The 15789-nt window shown below is 42.9% G+C and overlaps 1 protein-coding gene across 4 annotated transcripts in view; it reads right to left on the bottom strand.

Annotated features, from left to right (window-relative positions):
• Nucleotides 1-12132, bottom strand: part of CLCC1 (chloride channel CLIC like 1) — a 29773-nt gene extending 17641 nt beyond the window's left edge. For 3 of the 4 annotated variants that reach the window (XR_006607295.1, XM_004769672.3, XM_004769674.3), the window contains exons 1-3: nt 11978-12132; nt 9983-10087; nt 97-237 (exon numbers count right to left, since the gene is read on the bottom strand). Coding sequence is in view for 3 of the 4 variants with exons in the window: in XM_004769672.3 (XP_004769729.1) it covers nt 97-225 (129 nt within the window). In the remaining variant the exon portion in view is untranslated. The remainder of the gene's footprint in view (nt 1-96; nt 238-9982; nt 10088-11977) is intronic. The other variant, XM_045081962.1, reaches the window with a different exon arrangement.
• Between the last annotated feature and the right edge of the window lie 3657 nt (nt 12133-15789).

Here is a 15789-nt window from a genome sequence, read left to right as displayed (position 1 = left end):
GACTCTTGACTCTGGAAGCTCTGTGAGTAACAGAAGTAGACTATTTCCATGACAGGACCAATAAGATCTTACACACACGCATTTTTTTTTTAATACCTGAGATTTTCTCATTGTTCCCGAAGCAGCATCATAGTTAAGCATGTCTGTGGGGTCAATCCAGTCATCGTCATGAGCATAACCGGTTATTAGCCACAGACACTCACAAAGGAGCAGAGAATACAGCATCCTGCATGAAAGCTAAAAAAAATTTTAATAGACATAATGAAATATAATTATTTTTAGAAGAAATGGTCTTGTAATAAAAACTATCTACTTCCTTCTAGTGCTAAGATAAAGTTTTCTTTCTGAGTAATAACTGAAATAAAAATACTCAGTAAAATGGTATTCACATTTCAACACATACACACCTATCTGCACTGAGACAAAAAGAAAATAGGAACTTTTCATATGATTCACAATTCCATTCCTTGGTTTATACCCAAGGAATGAAAACACATATCCACACAAAAACTTTGTGCTAATGTTTACAACCAACATTATTCACAACAGCCAAAAAGCAGAAATGATTCAAATGTCTCTCAATGGACAGGTAACTAAACTGTGGCATTTCAGCACAATGGGAGACTCCAGACATAAAAAGGGATGAAGTATTACCGCGGGCTACAACACGGACAAACCTCGAGAACTCTGTGTTGTGAAAGACCACACAGTAGAGGGTCCCACCAATATGAAATGTCCAGAACAGGCAAATCTACATTGACAACGGTAGATTAGCAAGTGCTCAGTTCTGGGCTGGTAGTTAAATGGCACAGGATTTCTTTTTGAGGTGATGAACAATGATCTAAAACTGTGGTGATGTTTGCATGTACCTGTGAATATACTAAAAACCACTGAACTGTGCTCTTTTTTTTTTTTTTTTTTAAAGATTTTATTTATTTATTTGACAGACAGAGATCACAAGTAGGCAGAGAAGCAGGCAGAGAGAGATGAGGAAGCAGGCTACCCGCTGAGCAGAGAGCCCGATGCGGGGCTCGATCCCATGACCCTGGGATCATGACCTGAGCCGAAGGCAGAGGCTTTAACCCACTGAGCCACCCAGGCGCCCCTGAACTGTGCTCTTTAAATGAGTAAACAGTATGTGAATCACTGCCCAGTACAACTGCTTTTTTTTTTTTTTTGAAGATTTTATTTATTTGACAGAGATCACAAGTAGGCAGAGAGGCAGGCAAAGAGAGAGAGGAAGGGAAGCATGCTCCCCACTGAGCAGAAAGCCCGATGTGGGGCTCTATCCCAGGACCCTGGGATCATGACCTGAGCCAAAGGCAGAGGCTTTAACCCACTGAGCCACCTAGGCACCCAGTACAACTGCTTTAAAAAAGAAGATGTATTTAACCAAAACCTCTTCCTCTCAAATTCTTTTTTTTAACACATGGAAAATAAGAAATGTATAAGATTAACATTCAAACAAGGTGACGGGGCACCTGGGTGGCTCAGTGGGTTAAAGCCTCTGCCTTCGGCTCAGGTCATGATCTCAGGGTCCTAGGATGGAGCCCCAAGTCGGGCTCTCTGCTCAGCGGGGAGCCTACTTCCCTTCCTCTCTCTCTATGCCTGCCTCTCTGCCTACTTGTGATCTGTCAAATGAATAAATAAAATCTTAAAAAAAAAAAAAAACCAAGGTGACTGAACTCCCAAACCATTCATAGAAAATAACTTGTTTCATCTAAGCCTCTGCAGAAACACTGTCAAATCATTTCAAAACTTAATACCACCTTTATTTGACACTGTCCAGGGTAGTAGCCAGAAAGCTTATGTGGATATTTAAATTTAAACTAATTAAAATTAAATAAAATAAAAAGTTCAGTTCCTCATTCACACTATCTGCATTTCAAGTGCTCAACACCCACGTGGGGCTAGTGGCCACCACAGTAGACAGGAGACAAGGCAGCTACAGAATATTTCCATCATCACAGAAAGTTCTTTTGGACAGCCTGTCTTATACTTAATATGAGTAAAAATCTGGTAAGGGAATTCCCAAGTCAGAAAGCCCTGGGTTTAGAGTCTAGCTGTAAAAAGAAAAGGCTGTACCACACACTCCTCCTCTGTGCTCCCAGTGTGCTCTGCTTACTCTTCCAGCACAACTCACAATGAAAAGAGCAACGTACTGGTCAGTTTTTTTTTTTTTTTTTTTTTAAAGATTTTATTTATTTTTTATTTGACAGAGAGCGAGATCACAAGTAGGCAGAGAGGTAGGCAGAGACAGAGGGGGAAGCAGGCTCCCTGCCGAGCAGAGAACCAGACGTGGGGCTTGATCCCAGGACCCTGAGATCATGACCTGAGCTGAAGGCAGCAGCTTAATCCACTGAGCCACCCAGGCGCCCCCTACTGGTCAGTATTGATCAGGCTCTTCACTGGCACAGTGGCTATCGCTCTTGGCTGAGCATTGGAAACACCTGGAGAGCTTCTAAAAATCTCAATCTTCTGGCCACATTCCAGATCAATCCAATCAGAATCTCCAAGATTGGGCTCCAGGTGCTGAGATTTTTAAAGCCCCTCAGGTGGCTCCAATACACAGCAAGGACAAAAAACCACAACACTACGATGCGGACTTTTCCAGGGGGAAGTAACCTCTTACTCCCATCGGAATTCACCCCCCTGAGGACTCTCCATTTTGCCTGCTCCACCTCTCCATGCCCAAGACCTAGAACAGCGGCTGGTACATGAGAGGCATTCAACAAAATTTTGTTAAGCAGCAAATGCAAATGGTCAAAGCCACACAAACAGTCACAGGGTTTTAGAGGTTCAAAGGGTGAAGCAAGCTCATCCTACTGGGGGAAACTGACATCACTTCATGGAGGAACAGGGGTGGAGATAGAGAAGCGGGGGTAAACGCGAAGAGGGCGAGATGAGGGAGGCAGAGGAGCGAAGTGAACCCTCGAAACCGTAAACTCAAGGATGGACGTGCTGGGGCCGGGAGATGGTTGGATGACAAGGTAGGCTTGGGCGACAAGGCCCACAGCCAACCTCATCTGCTACCAGTAGCTATAAACGCATGGGAGCCACATCTGGGGAAGAGAAAAGCAGCAGTAAGTGTACAGAATGAGGGAAAAACTGGACTTGGTAGAGTCCTACAAGGAGGCTGAAGAGCGTTCTAAAGATTAGTTCTTCAGCCCTCAACCACTGAGTGCCCATAAGGCAACAACAAAAAGGTGTTATCACTAATTTCAAAGAAATTCAGAATGAGAACACGGTTTTGGGGAAAAGCTCAGCTTTCATTTGTTCAAAATCTACTAAACACCTACTGGATATTGGGCACTATCTTAGGTGATGGGGATACCAGGAAACTAGCCCAGGTTTTAAGAAGCTACATGGAGGGGAAGGGCACATGGGGCCCGGGAATGCGGTGGAATAATAAGTTGACAAAAAAAAATAAATATCATTTCAAATAATGATACATCCTATGAAAAAAATAAAGCAGGATAGTGGCAGGATGGATTAGGCAATGTTGAGTATTTTAGGGAAGGCCTGAGATTAAAGATAACCAAAATTCCATCACCCATCGAGAGATGGAGTTTATTTGCCCTCCTCTGCATCTGGGCTGACCCTGTGAAATCACGGGTCATGAAAAGAGGAAAACCTGAAATAAAATAAAGACATTTCTCTGGGGTTTAGAATTATAATTCGGGAAGCAACCCAAATTGTGGCCCACTGCAGGGAGAAAGTTAGGGGTTTTTATAAGAAAAAGGAGGAAGGGGGGGCACCTGGATGGCTCAGTGGGTTAAAGCCTCTGCCTTTGGCTCGGGTCATGATCCCAGGGTCCTGGGATTGAGCCCCACATCGGGCTCTCTGCTTGGCAGGGAGCCTGCTTCCTCCTCTCTCTCTCTCTCTCTGCCTGCCTCTCTGCCTACTTGTGATCTCTATCTGTCAAATAAGTAAATAAAATCTTCGAGAAAAAAAAAAAAGAAAAAGGAAGAAGTATAAGATACATCAGCTGTCTACCAAGAATTATAACTGGAAGATATTACAATTTATAATTCAATGTTTTCTAGGTATGTTAGTTGCTAGGGAAGTCCCTTTTTCAGAGTGTCCAATTTTTGTTAAAAAAAATACAGACACATCACCAAGGTTCTCAGTCATATGCTCTTGCCCAGTTCAAACAGAATGCAATTCCTGTTCCATAAACGTGATGAAGTTTCTGTCACAATCTTCTTGAGAGTAAAGGTTTTACATTGGTTCACAATATTTAGCCAAAATATTGTGGTAGAAATGATGTTGTTTTGGTTCTAGGTGTGGCTTGGCCTACATGAGGTTTAGCTGCTTCTACCTCACTTTTGAACACCTGCTTTTTTATCTCTGCCGCCATGCCGTGAAAAGGCCTGGCTACATGGAGAGGCCATGTGCAGAGGGCACACTTAGCTTACAGCTGGCAGCCAACACCAATGCCAGCCATGTGAATGAACCATCATGGTGGTCCCAGTCCAATCCCATGGTTGGACAGACTTAGGACCCAGCCAAAATGACGTGGAATATGCCGATGAGTCCAGTCAAGGCCCATAAGCCCACAGAATCAAGAAAAATAATAAAATCGTTGTTTAAAGCCTCTAAACTTTGAGGTGGTTTGTCACACAGCTGCAGATGACCACAACATTTAAGCAGACAAGTAAGCAGCAGCTACCTTAGGAAGACTTGGCAAAAGAACATCCAGAGTGCAGATGCAGCAAGCATAAAGATCAGAGCGGGAAGAAAATCTGAAGCATTCAAAGAACAGCAGGAAGGTCAAGATGACGTAGTAACTCCATGCTCAAAGCACTCCCAGGGCTCCTACACCAGGTCAAAATGAAGTAACAGGGGCCAGGTGTACCCTCCTGCCTGAACAACCAAAATCTCTGCACAAAGTCTACGAAACAAGTTTTCAAGACACTGAACACCAGGCAAACAAGCATAATGGTCTTTGAAAAATGGGAAACAAACACAGACAGCCTTTCCATTGCCCTAGGTTACTGCCTTAATAGTTTCTAGGCCACTGCATAGGAAGAGAGACCTCAGGCAGAGCCGAGAAAGCCACTGTGAAAACAACTGAGATTCTGGGGGGACTGAGGCAAGAGAAAGGTGCCAAAAGAACTCCAGACAAATGAAGACAGTTTCTTCAAATACCCTAGGAATTTCCTGAGTGACAGCAGTGTCTACTGCAATGAGGTGACATTGATATGACTTTGCTGGACCCCAGAAAAGCTTCAAGTGGGGGATGGTCATCAGAAAGACCAGGCACGTGATTAGAGTGTTGGAACTTTCTTGGAACTTTCAACTATCCAACCTCAGGGGAAGGAAGGAAAGAGGTCACTAAGTTCAATCATGCAGCCAATGATTTAATCAGTCATGCCCACATACTGAAACCCCAATAAAAACTCTAGACACTGAGACTCAGAGGAGCTGACTGTTGACACACGGATGTGCCAGAAAAGTGACATGCCTGGATTCCATGAAGAGAGGACACAGAAACTCCACATCCTCCCCCACAGACTTTGTCCTGTGTGTCTCTTCATTTGGTTGATCCCAATCTATATTCTTTCCAATAAAATTGTTCAGGGAGTTCTTCCAGTAAGTCATTCTAGTGAATTATCCAACCTGACAGGGTTGTGGGATCCCCATAATTTATAGCAGTAGGTCACAAGTGCAGGTGGCCCCTAAGATGTATGTCTGTCATGGAGGCAGTCTTGTATAGGACTGTGTCCTTAACTTATGAGGGTCTGTACTACCTTGGGTACACAATGTCAGAACTGAACTGTAGGACATCCAGTCTGCATCGCAGAAATGGTCTGAGAACAGTGCCCCTTGAGCCTTTAGCAAGGCACAGATCAGTGCACACAATGCAGGAAACTACCTCAGGCCTGAAAAAGAACCCCTTAAAGGATTCAATCAAAAATAAACAGGAGTAGGGGCGCCTGGGTGGCTCAGTGGGTTAAGCCGCTGCCTTCGGCTCAGGTCATGATCTCAGGGTCCTGGGATCGAGTCCCGCGTCGGGCTCTCTGCTCAGCAGGGAGCCTGCTTCCTTCTCTCTCTCTCTCTCTCTCTGCCTGCCTCTCAGTGTACTTGTAATTTCTCTCTGTCAAATAAATAAATAAAATCTTTAAAAAAAAAAAAAAAAAAAAAAAAAAAAAAATAAACAGGAGTAAAAAATAATAAATTAGGACACAAACTTGTAATAGAGAAGATAAAAACCAAAAGTTAATTCTTTGAAATGACTAAAAAAATTGATAAACACATAGTAAAATTAAGAAGAAAAAGAGAAGGCCCCCAAAATTAAGAGTGAAACAGGATAAATTATTCATGACTAAAACACTTAACAAACCAGGAATAAAGAAAAACTTGCCAGATAGAATACTACAGGCAAACACTATACCTGATGGTAAATAGTGAAATCTTTCCCTCTGAGATCAAGAATGAGGTGAGGGAAAAAGCTCTGGAAGGTTTCTGGGATACCGACAGTGTTCTATTTCTTAATCTAGAAGGTAGACACAAAGATGTGTCCTTTTTAATAATTTGCTAAGATGAACATTTATATTTTTATACACTTTTCTGTATATATATTTCACATTTTACAAAAGGGTTTTTTTTTTTTAAATGGGAAAGACTAATTGAGATATTGTTATGGTCTGAAGTGTATTCCTCCAGAATCCACATGTTGAAGTCCTAAACTCCAGTTCCCCAGCATATGACTGTACTTTGAGACAGTGTCTCTAAAGAGGAAATTAGGTTATAATGAGGTCATCAGCATGGGCCCTAATCCAATATGACTGCTGTCCTTATAAGAAGAAATTAGGACACATGACAGAGAAAAGACGGTGTGAGAAGGCAGACGGTGTGAGAAAGGAGAAGGCAGCCATCTACAAGCTTAGAGAGGCCTCAGAAGAAACCAACTCTGCTGACACTTTCATCTTGGATTTCCAGACTCCAGAATCTTTTCCCTCCAAAATCTTAAACAACAGAAATAAATTTCTGTTGTTTAAGACATCAGTCTATGGCATTTTGTTATGGCAGCCATAGCAAACTTACAGATTTCTTCAGACATAAAAAGACTAAGAAAGTCTCCATCCCATAGACTCTTGACATATTAAAGAAGTTTAAACTCAACAAGAAAAGGTGTGAATAAAAGATACAATGATGAGCAAAGGAACTGGTTAAGTATATTGATAAATGAAGTCAACTACTGACAGTAAAAAAAAAAAAAAAAACCAAAAACCCCAAACCTCAGAACCTTTATTGTTTAAAAATGTAAAACCAGATAAATAACCCAGAAAACAACTGGAAAGCTGGCAGAACAGACTCTCCACAGCCTGACATAGGCAAGAGGCAACAGTGAAGCAGACCCACCCCCTCCCACTGCTTTTGGTAAGATGCCATCAAAGCAGTGCCAAAGGCTGACAGCGTGCAAGCAGCCCAGACAAGGGCCAGCACTTCTCCAAAGTGAATCCTGCTCCAGGGAGGGGAAAATAACCACACACACCAGTCTGACTGCGACCCCAGTTGGTCTGGGGGCAAGCAGCTGGTTTAACTGCAGGCCCCACCCACCAACAAAAGCTTCTCAGGGCACAATGCAGGGAAAGCACCCTGCAGTTTGGTGCTACTTTATCTCTGGCAAACACCTGGTCCTACTCAACTCAACTCCAAGGCAGCCCTGGACCAGTCCACTAACAACACAGGCACCAGACTCTACCCACAACAGGCAAAGAGCCATCACAGACTGGACTGAAGGGAAACACAGCTTTGCCATGATGGCAGGACACCCCTGTAGCAACACACATAAGAGACACCCCTGAAGCACTATTTTCTGGTGAAAGGAGACTGCAGGACCTCTTCTTCATAATGCCACTACTTCAAATGCAGGAGACATAGCTAACTCTCCCAACACAAAGAAACGGACACAGTAATAGATAAAATGAAGAGACAGAGGAGTACGTCTCAAATGAATGAGCAGAACAAAATCACACCAAAAGGTCTATGTCCAGTAGAGATAAGAAATACATCTGACAGAGAATTTAAAGTAATGCTCATAATGATACTCACTGAACTTGAGAAAAGAGTGCAGGACCCTCCACCAAGAGATAGGGTATGTAAAAAAGAACCAATTAGAGCTACTGGACTCACTAAGTGGAAATAAAAGTAGACCACCTGGAATAAATACCAAACAAGAGGAAGTAGAAGGACAGACCAGCAATCTGAAGGACAGAGTAATAGGAAGTAATCAAGCTGAGCAGATGAGAGGGGAAAAAAACACACAAAATGAGAACAGACCCAGGGAACTCAGCAACACTGTCAAGCCTAACAGTTGCATGATAGGGATTCCAGAAGGTGAAGAGCAAGAAAAGAGGGCAGAAGATTTGTCTGAAGAAATAATAACTAAAAACTTCCTGAATCTGGGGAAGGAAGGAGAAATCCAGACCCAGAAGGCACAGAGAGTCCCCAACAAAACCAACCTAAAGAGGTCTGCACCAAGACACAAAGAAAATAAGATGGCCAAAAGCAGTGATAAAGAGAGAATTTTAAAAAGCAGCAAGAGAAAGGAAAGCAGTAACATACAAGGGAAACCCCAGATGGCTATCGGTGGGTTTTTCACCAGAAACTCTGCACATCAGAAGGGAGCAGCATGACAAATTCCAACTGCTAAAAGGAAAAAATCTACAGCTAAGAATACTCTATTTAGGGAGGCTTTCATTTAGAATAGAAGAGACACAGTTTCCCAGAAAACAAAAGTTAAAAGCAAAACTAGCCATGTCCTTGTCAAATATACCATTAGCCTGTGGGTCCCAAATTCACAGTCCAACCGCCCTCCTGCCCAAGTCAGCATGTATGGCCTGTCACCTGTTCAATGCCAAGTCAACATGCCTTAAGCTCAGACTGCCAAGGGCTCAAACTGGCACTCTTCCCCTCAAATTCTAGACCCTATGCTCAAGTTTGTGCATAAAAGTTGGCATAATTGTAACAGCAGAATGAAGCAACCCAAACAGTGATACTAATTCTGTGGAATATATAATGGATAAAAGGAGTGTGCTAGGCTGAGAATATCTCCAACAAGCACATCAAAGAATAATACATACAGCATAATTCTGGTTACTAAAAGAAATAAACCAGGGAAAAATAAAACAAGATGAAATCAGAGAGCAAGACAAACCATAAGAGATTCTTAAGCATAGGAAACAAACTGAGGGTTGCTGGAGGGGAGGAGGGTGTTCGGGGGTTGGGAAAGAGAATTGGATGATGGGGATGTGGGAATGGGGTAACTGAGTGACAAGCATTAAGGGGACACTTGATGGAATGAGCTCTGGGTGTTCTATGCAACTGATGAATCATTCAACTCTACCTCTGAAACTAGTAATACTCTATATGTTAATTAATTGAATTTAAGTTAAAAAAAAAAAAAAAAAGGAACCCCCCCCCCGCCAAAAGTAAAACCAAAATACTAAGCAGTAATAACGGTGGGAAAAGTATCCTAGGATCCCTGTTGAGCTCTAGAGAGTGAAATACTGGATGACTGAATATTGGGGGGGAGGGGGTGTTCAACTAAGGAATAAAGCCTTGAGAAGACTGAAACCCAAGAGAAGGCAGTTAAGACTAATGAGAGCAGAACAAAAGGTAAAAAATGCAGTGTATAGAAACCAAGAGGTGCTTCATTTGAAAGAGGCATTAGTCAACAACAGTTTAGAGAAGCTGAAAAAAATTAAGTCTGGTGCAGGAGAAAGCCATTGGATAGCTTAGTCCATTGACAGGGAGAAGCCTAATTTTAAGCAGTGAAGAACTAAGTTGGTAAAGGGAGTCTCTGAACTGAGCAGAAGCTTGGAGAAGATGGCAGCATATGAAATCAAGGCTACAGAAAAGGCTTTCCAGAGGCAACAAGGTTTTACATTCCGTCAAAACAGAAATGAATAAGGAGGGTTGGAAAGAAAGGTTCTAAAGCAAAAAGAAGAGAAGCTGTCAAAGTTCACCTTACCACCAGTATCAAGAAGACGGTGAAATGTTCCACTGGAAAGCCAGGAGTGTCACTGTGTGTCAGGTAAGTTGCCACGTGGGAATGGAGATCACGGAAAACAGTTCCCTAGGGAGCATTATACAAAAGGAGATGAATCAAAAACTTTTCAAGCAAGGGGTGCCTGAGTGGCTCAATGGGTTAAGCCTCTGCCTTCAATTCAATTCAGGTCGTGATCCCAGGGTTCTGGGATGGAGCCCCACATCAGGCTCTCTGCTCAGCAGGGAGCCTGCTTCCTCCTCTCTCTCTCTCTGCCTGCCTCTCTGCCTACTTGTGATCTCTGTCTGTCAAATAAATAAAGAAAATCTTTAAAAAAAAAAAAAAACTTTTCAAGCAGCTGAGTTTTGACTATGACTTTCACAGTCATGTTATTAGGCTCACTACTTTCTCCAATAATGATCAGCAGAAGCAAAACTTATCCAGGACTAGGAGCTGAAGAAATGATGGAAGATCAGGAGGTGAGGCAGAAGTGGAACAGCTTCAAATTCAAGTCTCCTGACAAAATCCCTTGGTCACTGATTAAAGGCTGGAACTCCTTGAGAATTCTTACAGCTGATCTCACACTTCCTCCAGATAAAACTGCATCTAAACCTGCCAGGGATCTTGTTAAAAAACAGCTTCTGATTAAGTACGACGTGGACCTGAGATTCTGCATTTCTAACAGCTCCTGGTGATGGCAGAGATGTTGGCCCACAGACAACATTCTGAAAGTGTTTAGGAAAAGTAACCATCCCGCATTGGTTAGGATAAGGAGGGCATCTGTGACTCTACTACTTGGCAGTTAGTAATAAGATCTCTCCTCTAGTTCTTACTTTTTAATCACCTTTCTCATCTGCTTCAGGCTTTGACACTAATATCAAAAATAGGGGGGTGGGAGGGATAGGGTGGCTAGGTGATGGACACTGGGGAGGGTATGTGCTATGGTGAGTGCCGTGAATTGTGTAAGGCTGATGAATCAGACCTGTACCCCTGAAACAAATAATACATTATATGTTAGTTATATATATGTGTGTGTGCGTGTATACACACACACACACACACATTAGTGTTTGATTACTATGTGCCAAACACTGTTACATACATTCATTCATTTAATTCTCCAAAAACTCTTGGCAGTAGTACAGTTATCTTCATTTTACAGATTAGGAAAACAAGTACATTGAGTGGAGAGCTACCAAGAAAGATCTCCAAGCAAACTCTCAGCTGAGTGGAAACAGGCACAGAGAAATTATCTGATTTCGATGAATTACACGTGAATGAGAAAGACTAACGAGTCAAATTCTATATTAACCCAGAAGTTAATTCCAAATTCTATATTAACCCAGTGTTGTGCATGGCACAACAGCCAGGAGTTCCCAATTTCGTCCGTTTCCGTGTTGAGTAGTTTGCGGGAGCCGGAGCTCTGACACTGGAGAATGGGCACCTCTAACAATTTCCCAGATGAGGACGATGACGCTAAACTGGGGATCACACGTTCATGGGCACTGCCACGGAGAAAATACTTGTTTTTCACCACCCACTCATAAATCTGAATCTCTAACTTTTTACATTCATATAAGATTTGGAGTTTAAAAAAAACATTCACTCCAGCCAACCGAGCTATTCCGCTGACGCCGTTTGCTCAAATTCTGCGTAAAGTTTTCCGAAATAACCAAAGCCCACACAATTCAGCGTTCGCTCGGATCTGGCTTTGCACTTGCTTGTCCCTCTCCCCAGGCCGCTCTGTGAACCGTGTAACGCGACAGCAGCCCAGCTGCCCCCGAAGATAAGGCGGCCAGTCGCCCGCTCAGGCTGGCACCCGCAGCGCCGCTAAGTGCCCCCGCAGCTCCCCCGAGAGCGCGGCCCCCGCCCCGGGCAGCGCCCCCGGGCTCCCCGGCGCCCGCGCTGCCATCCGCCCAACCCGCCGGGGCCGAACCCGCAACGCGCCCGCCACAGAGACACCCGACCGCGCTGACTCACGGATCGGTACTCCGCCTCCGTCTGGGAAAGACAGACACCTAACCCGCCGACTGGGAAAGATGGCGAGCGCCTGCAGGGACCGCCGAGCGCGGGGCGTCTCGCGCGTCCTCATCGACTCGCTCGGCGTGCAGCTGGGCGTCCTTCCCGGGCCCGCGACGGACTGGCCCGCCGAGGGGGCGGGGCTGGGCTCTGCGGTCTTGCTTTAGGCCAGGGCTGAAATCTTACCTGGAAGCCAAGTATTGTACAGAGCCAAGTATGTACAAATCTTAGTATTGATTTATTTTGTAGATCCGAATGTGTAACCTTTGCATCAGTTATTTAAAGTAGGCTATAAGAGCGCCCGGGTGGCTCAGTGGGTTAAGCCTCTGCCTTCAGCTCAGGTCATGATCTCAGAGTCGTGAGATCGAGCCCGGCGTCGCGTCGGGCTCTCTGCTCAGCAGGGAGCCTGCTTCCTCCTCTCTCTCTGCCTGCTTCTCTGCCTACTTGTGATCTCTGTCTGTCAGATAAATAAATAAATAAAATCTTTAAAAAAAAAAATAAAGTAGGGTATAATGAACAACAAAGCCAGTCGTATTTTGGGGAGGTGTGCATTGTACACAGGTGTGCATTATTACCGTTATTGACTCGACAGGGAAGAGCAGCCCTCTGGTTTAGTTGGAAAATAATAAATTTCGTTTTGCTTTTGTCTTTAACTGCTGGCTTTGCAATTTCAGGACATTCTCCAGAGAGGAAATGAGATTTTCCACACTAGAAGGAAATGAGAAGTGTACACAAGAGTTCTTGGCAACAAATTTAAAAGTGTGTTAAAATTCGGTGTGTAATGCAGTACACTTGTGTGTGCTGCTTAGTACTAATTTTTAAAATTAAAATATACCTGACATAAACGTTATGACCTTAATTAACCATTTTTAAGTATACAGTTCAGGGTCATCACAGCGTACTGTGCAACTATCACCACCATCCATCTCCAGAACTATTTTTATCCTGCAAAACTGACACTCTACCCATGTAAACAACAACTCATCATTCCCGGCCCACCCCAGCCCAGCCTCTTCCTGACCCCTGGCAACCACCATTCTATTTTGCATCTCTGTTAATTTGACCTCACTAGATTCTTAAGTATTTGTCTTTTTGTGGCTGGCTCATTTCAGTTAGCCTAATGTTCTCAAGGCTCATCCCTATTCTAACTTGTCAAAATTTCCTTCCTTTCTAAAGGCTGAATAATATTTCATTGTATTATGTACCACAGTTTGTTTATCCATTGATCTGCTTACGGGCTTCTTGGTTGCTTGCGCCTTTTGGCTATTGTGAGTAAAGTTGTTGTGAACATGAGTGTGCAAATACCTCTTCAAACCCTGATTTCAGTCTTGAGGGGTAAATGTCCAGAAGTGGGATTGCTGGGTCATATGGTAATTCTATTTTTTTTTAAACCACCATATTGTTTTCTACAGTGGCTGAGCCATTTTTTAATATGATTAGCAACTGTTTAATGAAGCCATAGTATTTACAGGATTCTGAAATGAAAACAATATAAAACCTGTCATAAAAATTAGTAAAAGATGCAAGGTAGAACTCATTTTAATACTGGTACAATGGCAGGGGTGCCTGGGTGGCTCAGTGGGTTGAAGCCTCTGCCTTCAGCTGGGATCATGATCTTGGGGTCCTGGGATTGAGCCCCCGCATCAAGATCTCTGCTCAGCGAGGAGCCTGCTTCCTCCTCTCTCTCTGCCTGCCTCTCTGCCTACTTGTGATCTCTGTCAAATAAATAAGTAAATCTTTAAAAAAAAAAAAAATACTGGTACAATGGCAATAGCAGCTTTACAAATATTTTAAGATTTCAATAGCATTTTTATGAACCATTATTCCACAAGAATGATCAAATCACATTGTTTAAATTAAACTGAGACAATACAAGGTGGTTTATTAATATTTCAAACATTATAAGTGCCCCATAAAATATTGTTACAGATGCTCAAATGTTTTATTCTCAGTGACCATTCCCTTTATTCTCACATACTATAACTGTAGCTAGAGGGTTAAAAAAAATACTACAATCAGATATGTTTCTAAACTTCCTTATCTGTTTAATTCTCATTCATAAATGGGTTGTAAACATAAATGTGGGTCTCATAAAAACAAAACATCACCCCCAGTTCCGCTTTCCAGTCTAGTGACTTCCCACAACTCTCTATCTGGCATCTCAAAGCGATATTTATCTGTAGAAAAATAGGAATTTCTAAATTACTAAAATATCTTTTTTAGCCTATGCTAACCAGGGAATAGTCCAAGGGTATCATCTATGTAGCTGCTTCCTGTCAGGCTAGAAAGTTCAGTGAAGGTCAAAACCCCTTATTTCGTATCCGTGAGGTTCTGTCATCCTTATTCTTGGAAATGCGGTAGACGTTATCATCTTCAAAGCTAATCCTGTGCCTTCAGTCCCATTCACCCTAGTGACAGTTCCCTTTCCTCCGTGATATTTAACAGATCAGTGATAGTGATATTGGCTGAAGCTATAGTAGTGTCCACTGCTAAGTACTTACATCTAACTGGGGGCTCCCAGAAATACTTGGCAATTTTGTAGGACTTATATAGGGTTGCCAAACAAAACACAGAATGCCCAGTTAAATTTGAATTTCAGATGAACACTGAATATTTTTTTTTAGTATAACTATGTCCCATGCAATATTTGGGAGATAATTATACTAAAAGAAACCATTCATTGATTAATGGGACATATTTATACTCAAAAGTTATTTGTTGTTTGTCTGAAATACAAATTTGATTGCATGCCATGTGTTTATAATTGTTAAACCTGGCAACCCTGGACCAGCAGGGAAGAGTGTTTTCGTACACAGGTGTGCATTATTACCGTTATTGACTCAACAGGCTGTTGAGGACAGGGAATTAGAGCTCAGGGTGAATCTGCTATGGACTTCAGAGATCCTTCAGGGCATTGTGGAAAATACAAAGGTCATGTGGAGGTCCTCATGAAACTTAGCTGCATGAAAGTGGGCAGCAGATATCAAAGGAAGGAATATCTCAGACTTCAGTGAGTCAGATATAAGCAACTACATAAGATGCTAGAAATGATACATTCTAATTTTTTTAAAAGATTTTATTTATTTATTTGACAGACAGAGATCACAAGTAGGCAGAGAGGCAGGCAGAAAGAGAGAGAGAGAGAGAGGGAAGCAGGCTTCCTGTGGAGCAGGGAGCCCGATGCGGGGCTCGATCCCGAGCCGAAGGCAGCAGCCCAAACCACTGAGCCACCCAGGCGCCCCGATACATTCTAATTTTTAAGGTCACATTGGACATTTTGCTTCAAATCCTTTTGGAAAATGATTGGGTTTGAATGTGGTCTTACCTCTAACTATTTATAGTTGAACAAAAATAAAATCTAGAGGGCCTTTTTTATGGATTAAGTTTGTAGCACTTAATGGATGCATTAGCCTTACAGGTTAAAATACTCTTTTTTAAAAGATTTTATTTGTTTATTTGACAGAGAGTGAAAGTGAGGGAGGGCCCAAGCAGGTGGAGGAGACAGGCAGAGGGAAAGAAAGAAGCAGACTCCCCGCTGAGCAGGGAACCTGATGCAAGGCTTGATCCCAAGACTCTGGGATCATGACCTGAGCTGAAAGCAGATGCTTAACAGACTGAGCCACCCAGGCACCCTGAAATACTTTTTTTTTTTTTTAAGATTTTATTTATTTGTTTGACCAACAGAGATCACAAGTACGTAGAGAGACAGGCAGAGAGAGAGGAGGAAGCAGGCTCCCTGCTGAGCTGAATCCAATGTGGGGTTCGATCCCAGG

Source organism: Mustela putorius, unplaced genomic scaffold (assembly GCF_011764305.1).
Source record: "Mustela putorius furo isolate JIRA1106 unplaced genomic scaffold, ASM1176430v1.1 tig00000585_pilon_pilon_pilon, whole genome shotgun sequence".
NCBI lineage: Eukaryota > Metazoa > Chordata > Mammalia > Carnivora > Mustelidae > Mustela > Mustela putorius.
Note: the sequence above shows the minus strand (reverse complement) of the source record. Positions and strands in the feature narration are given on the sequence as shown.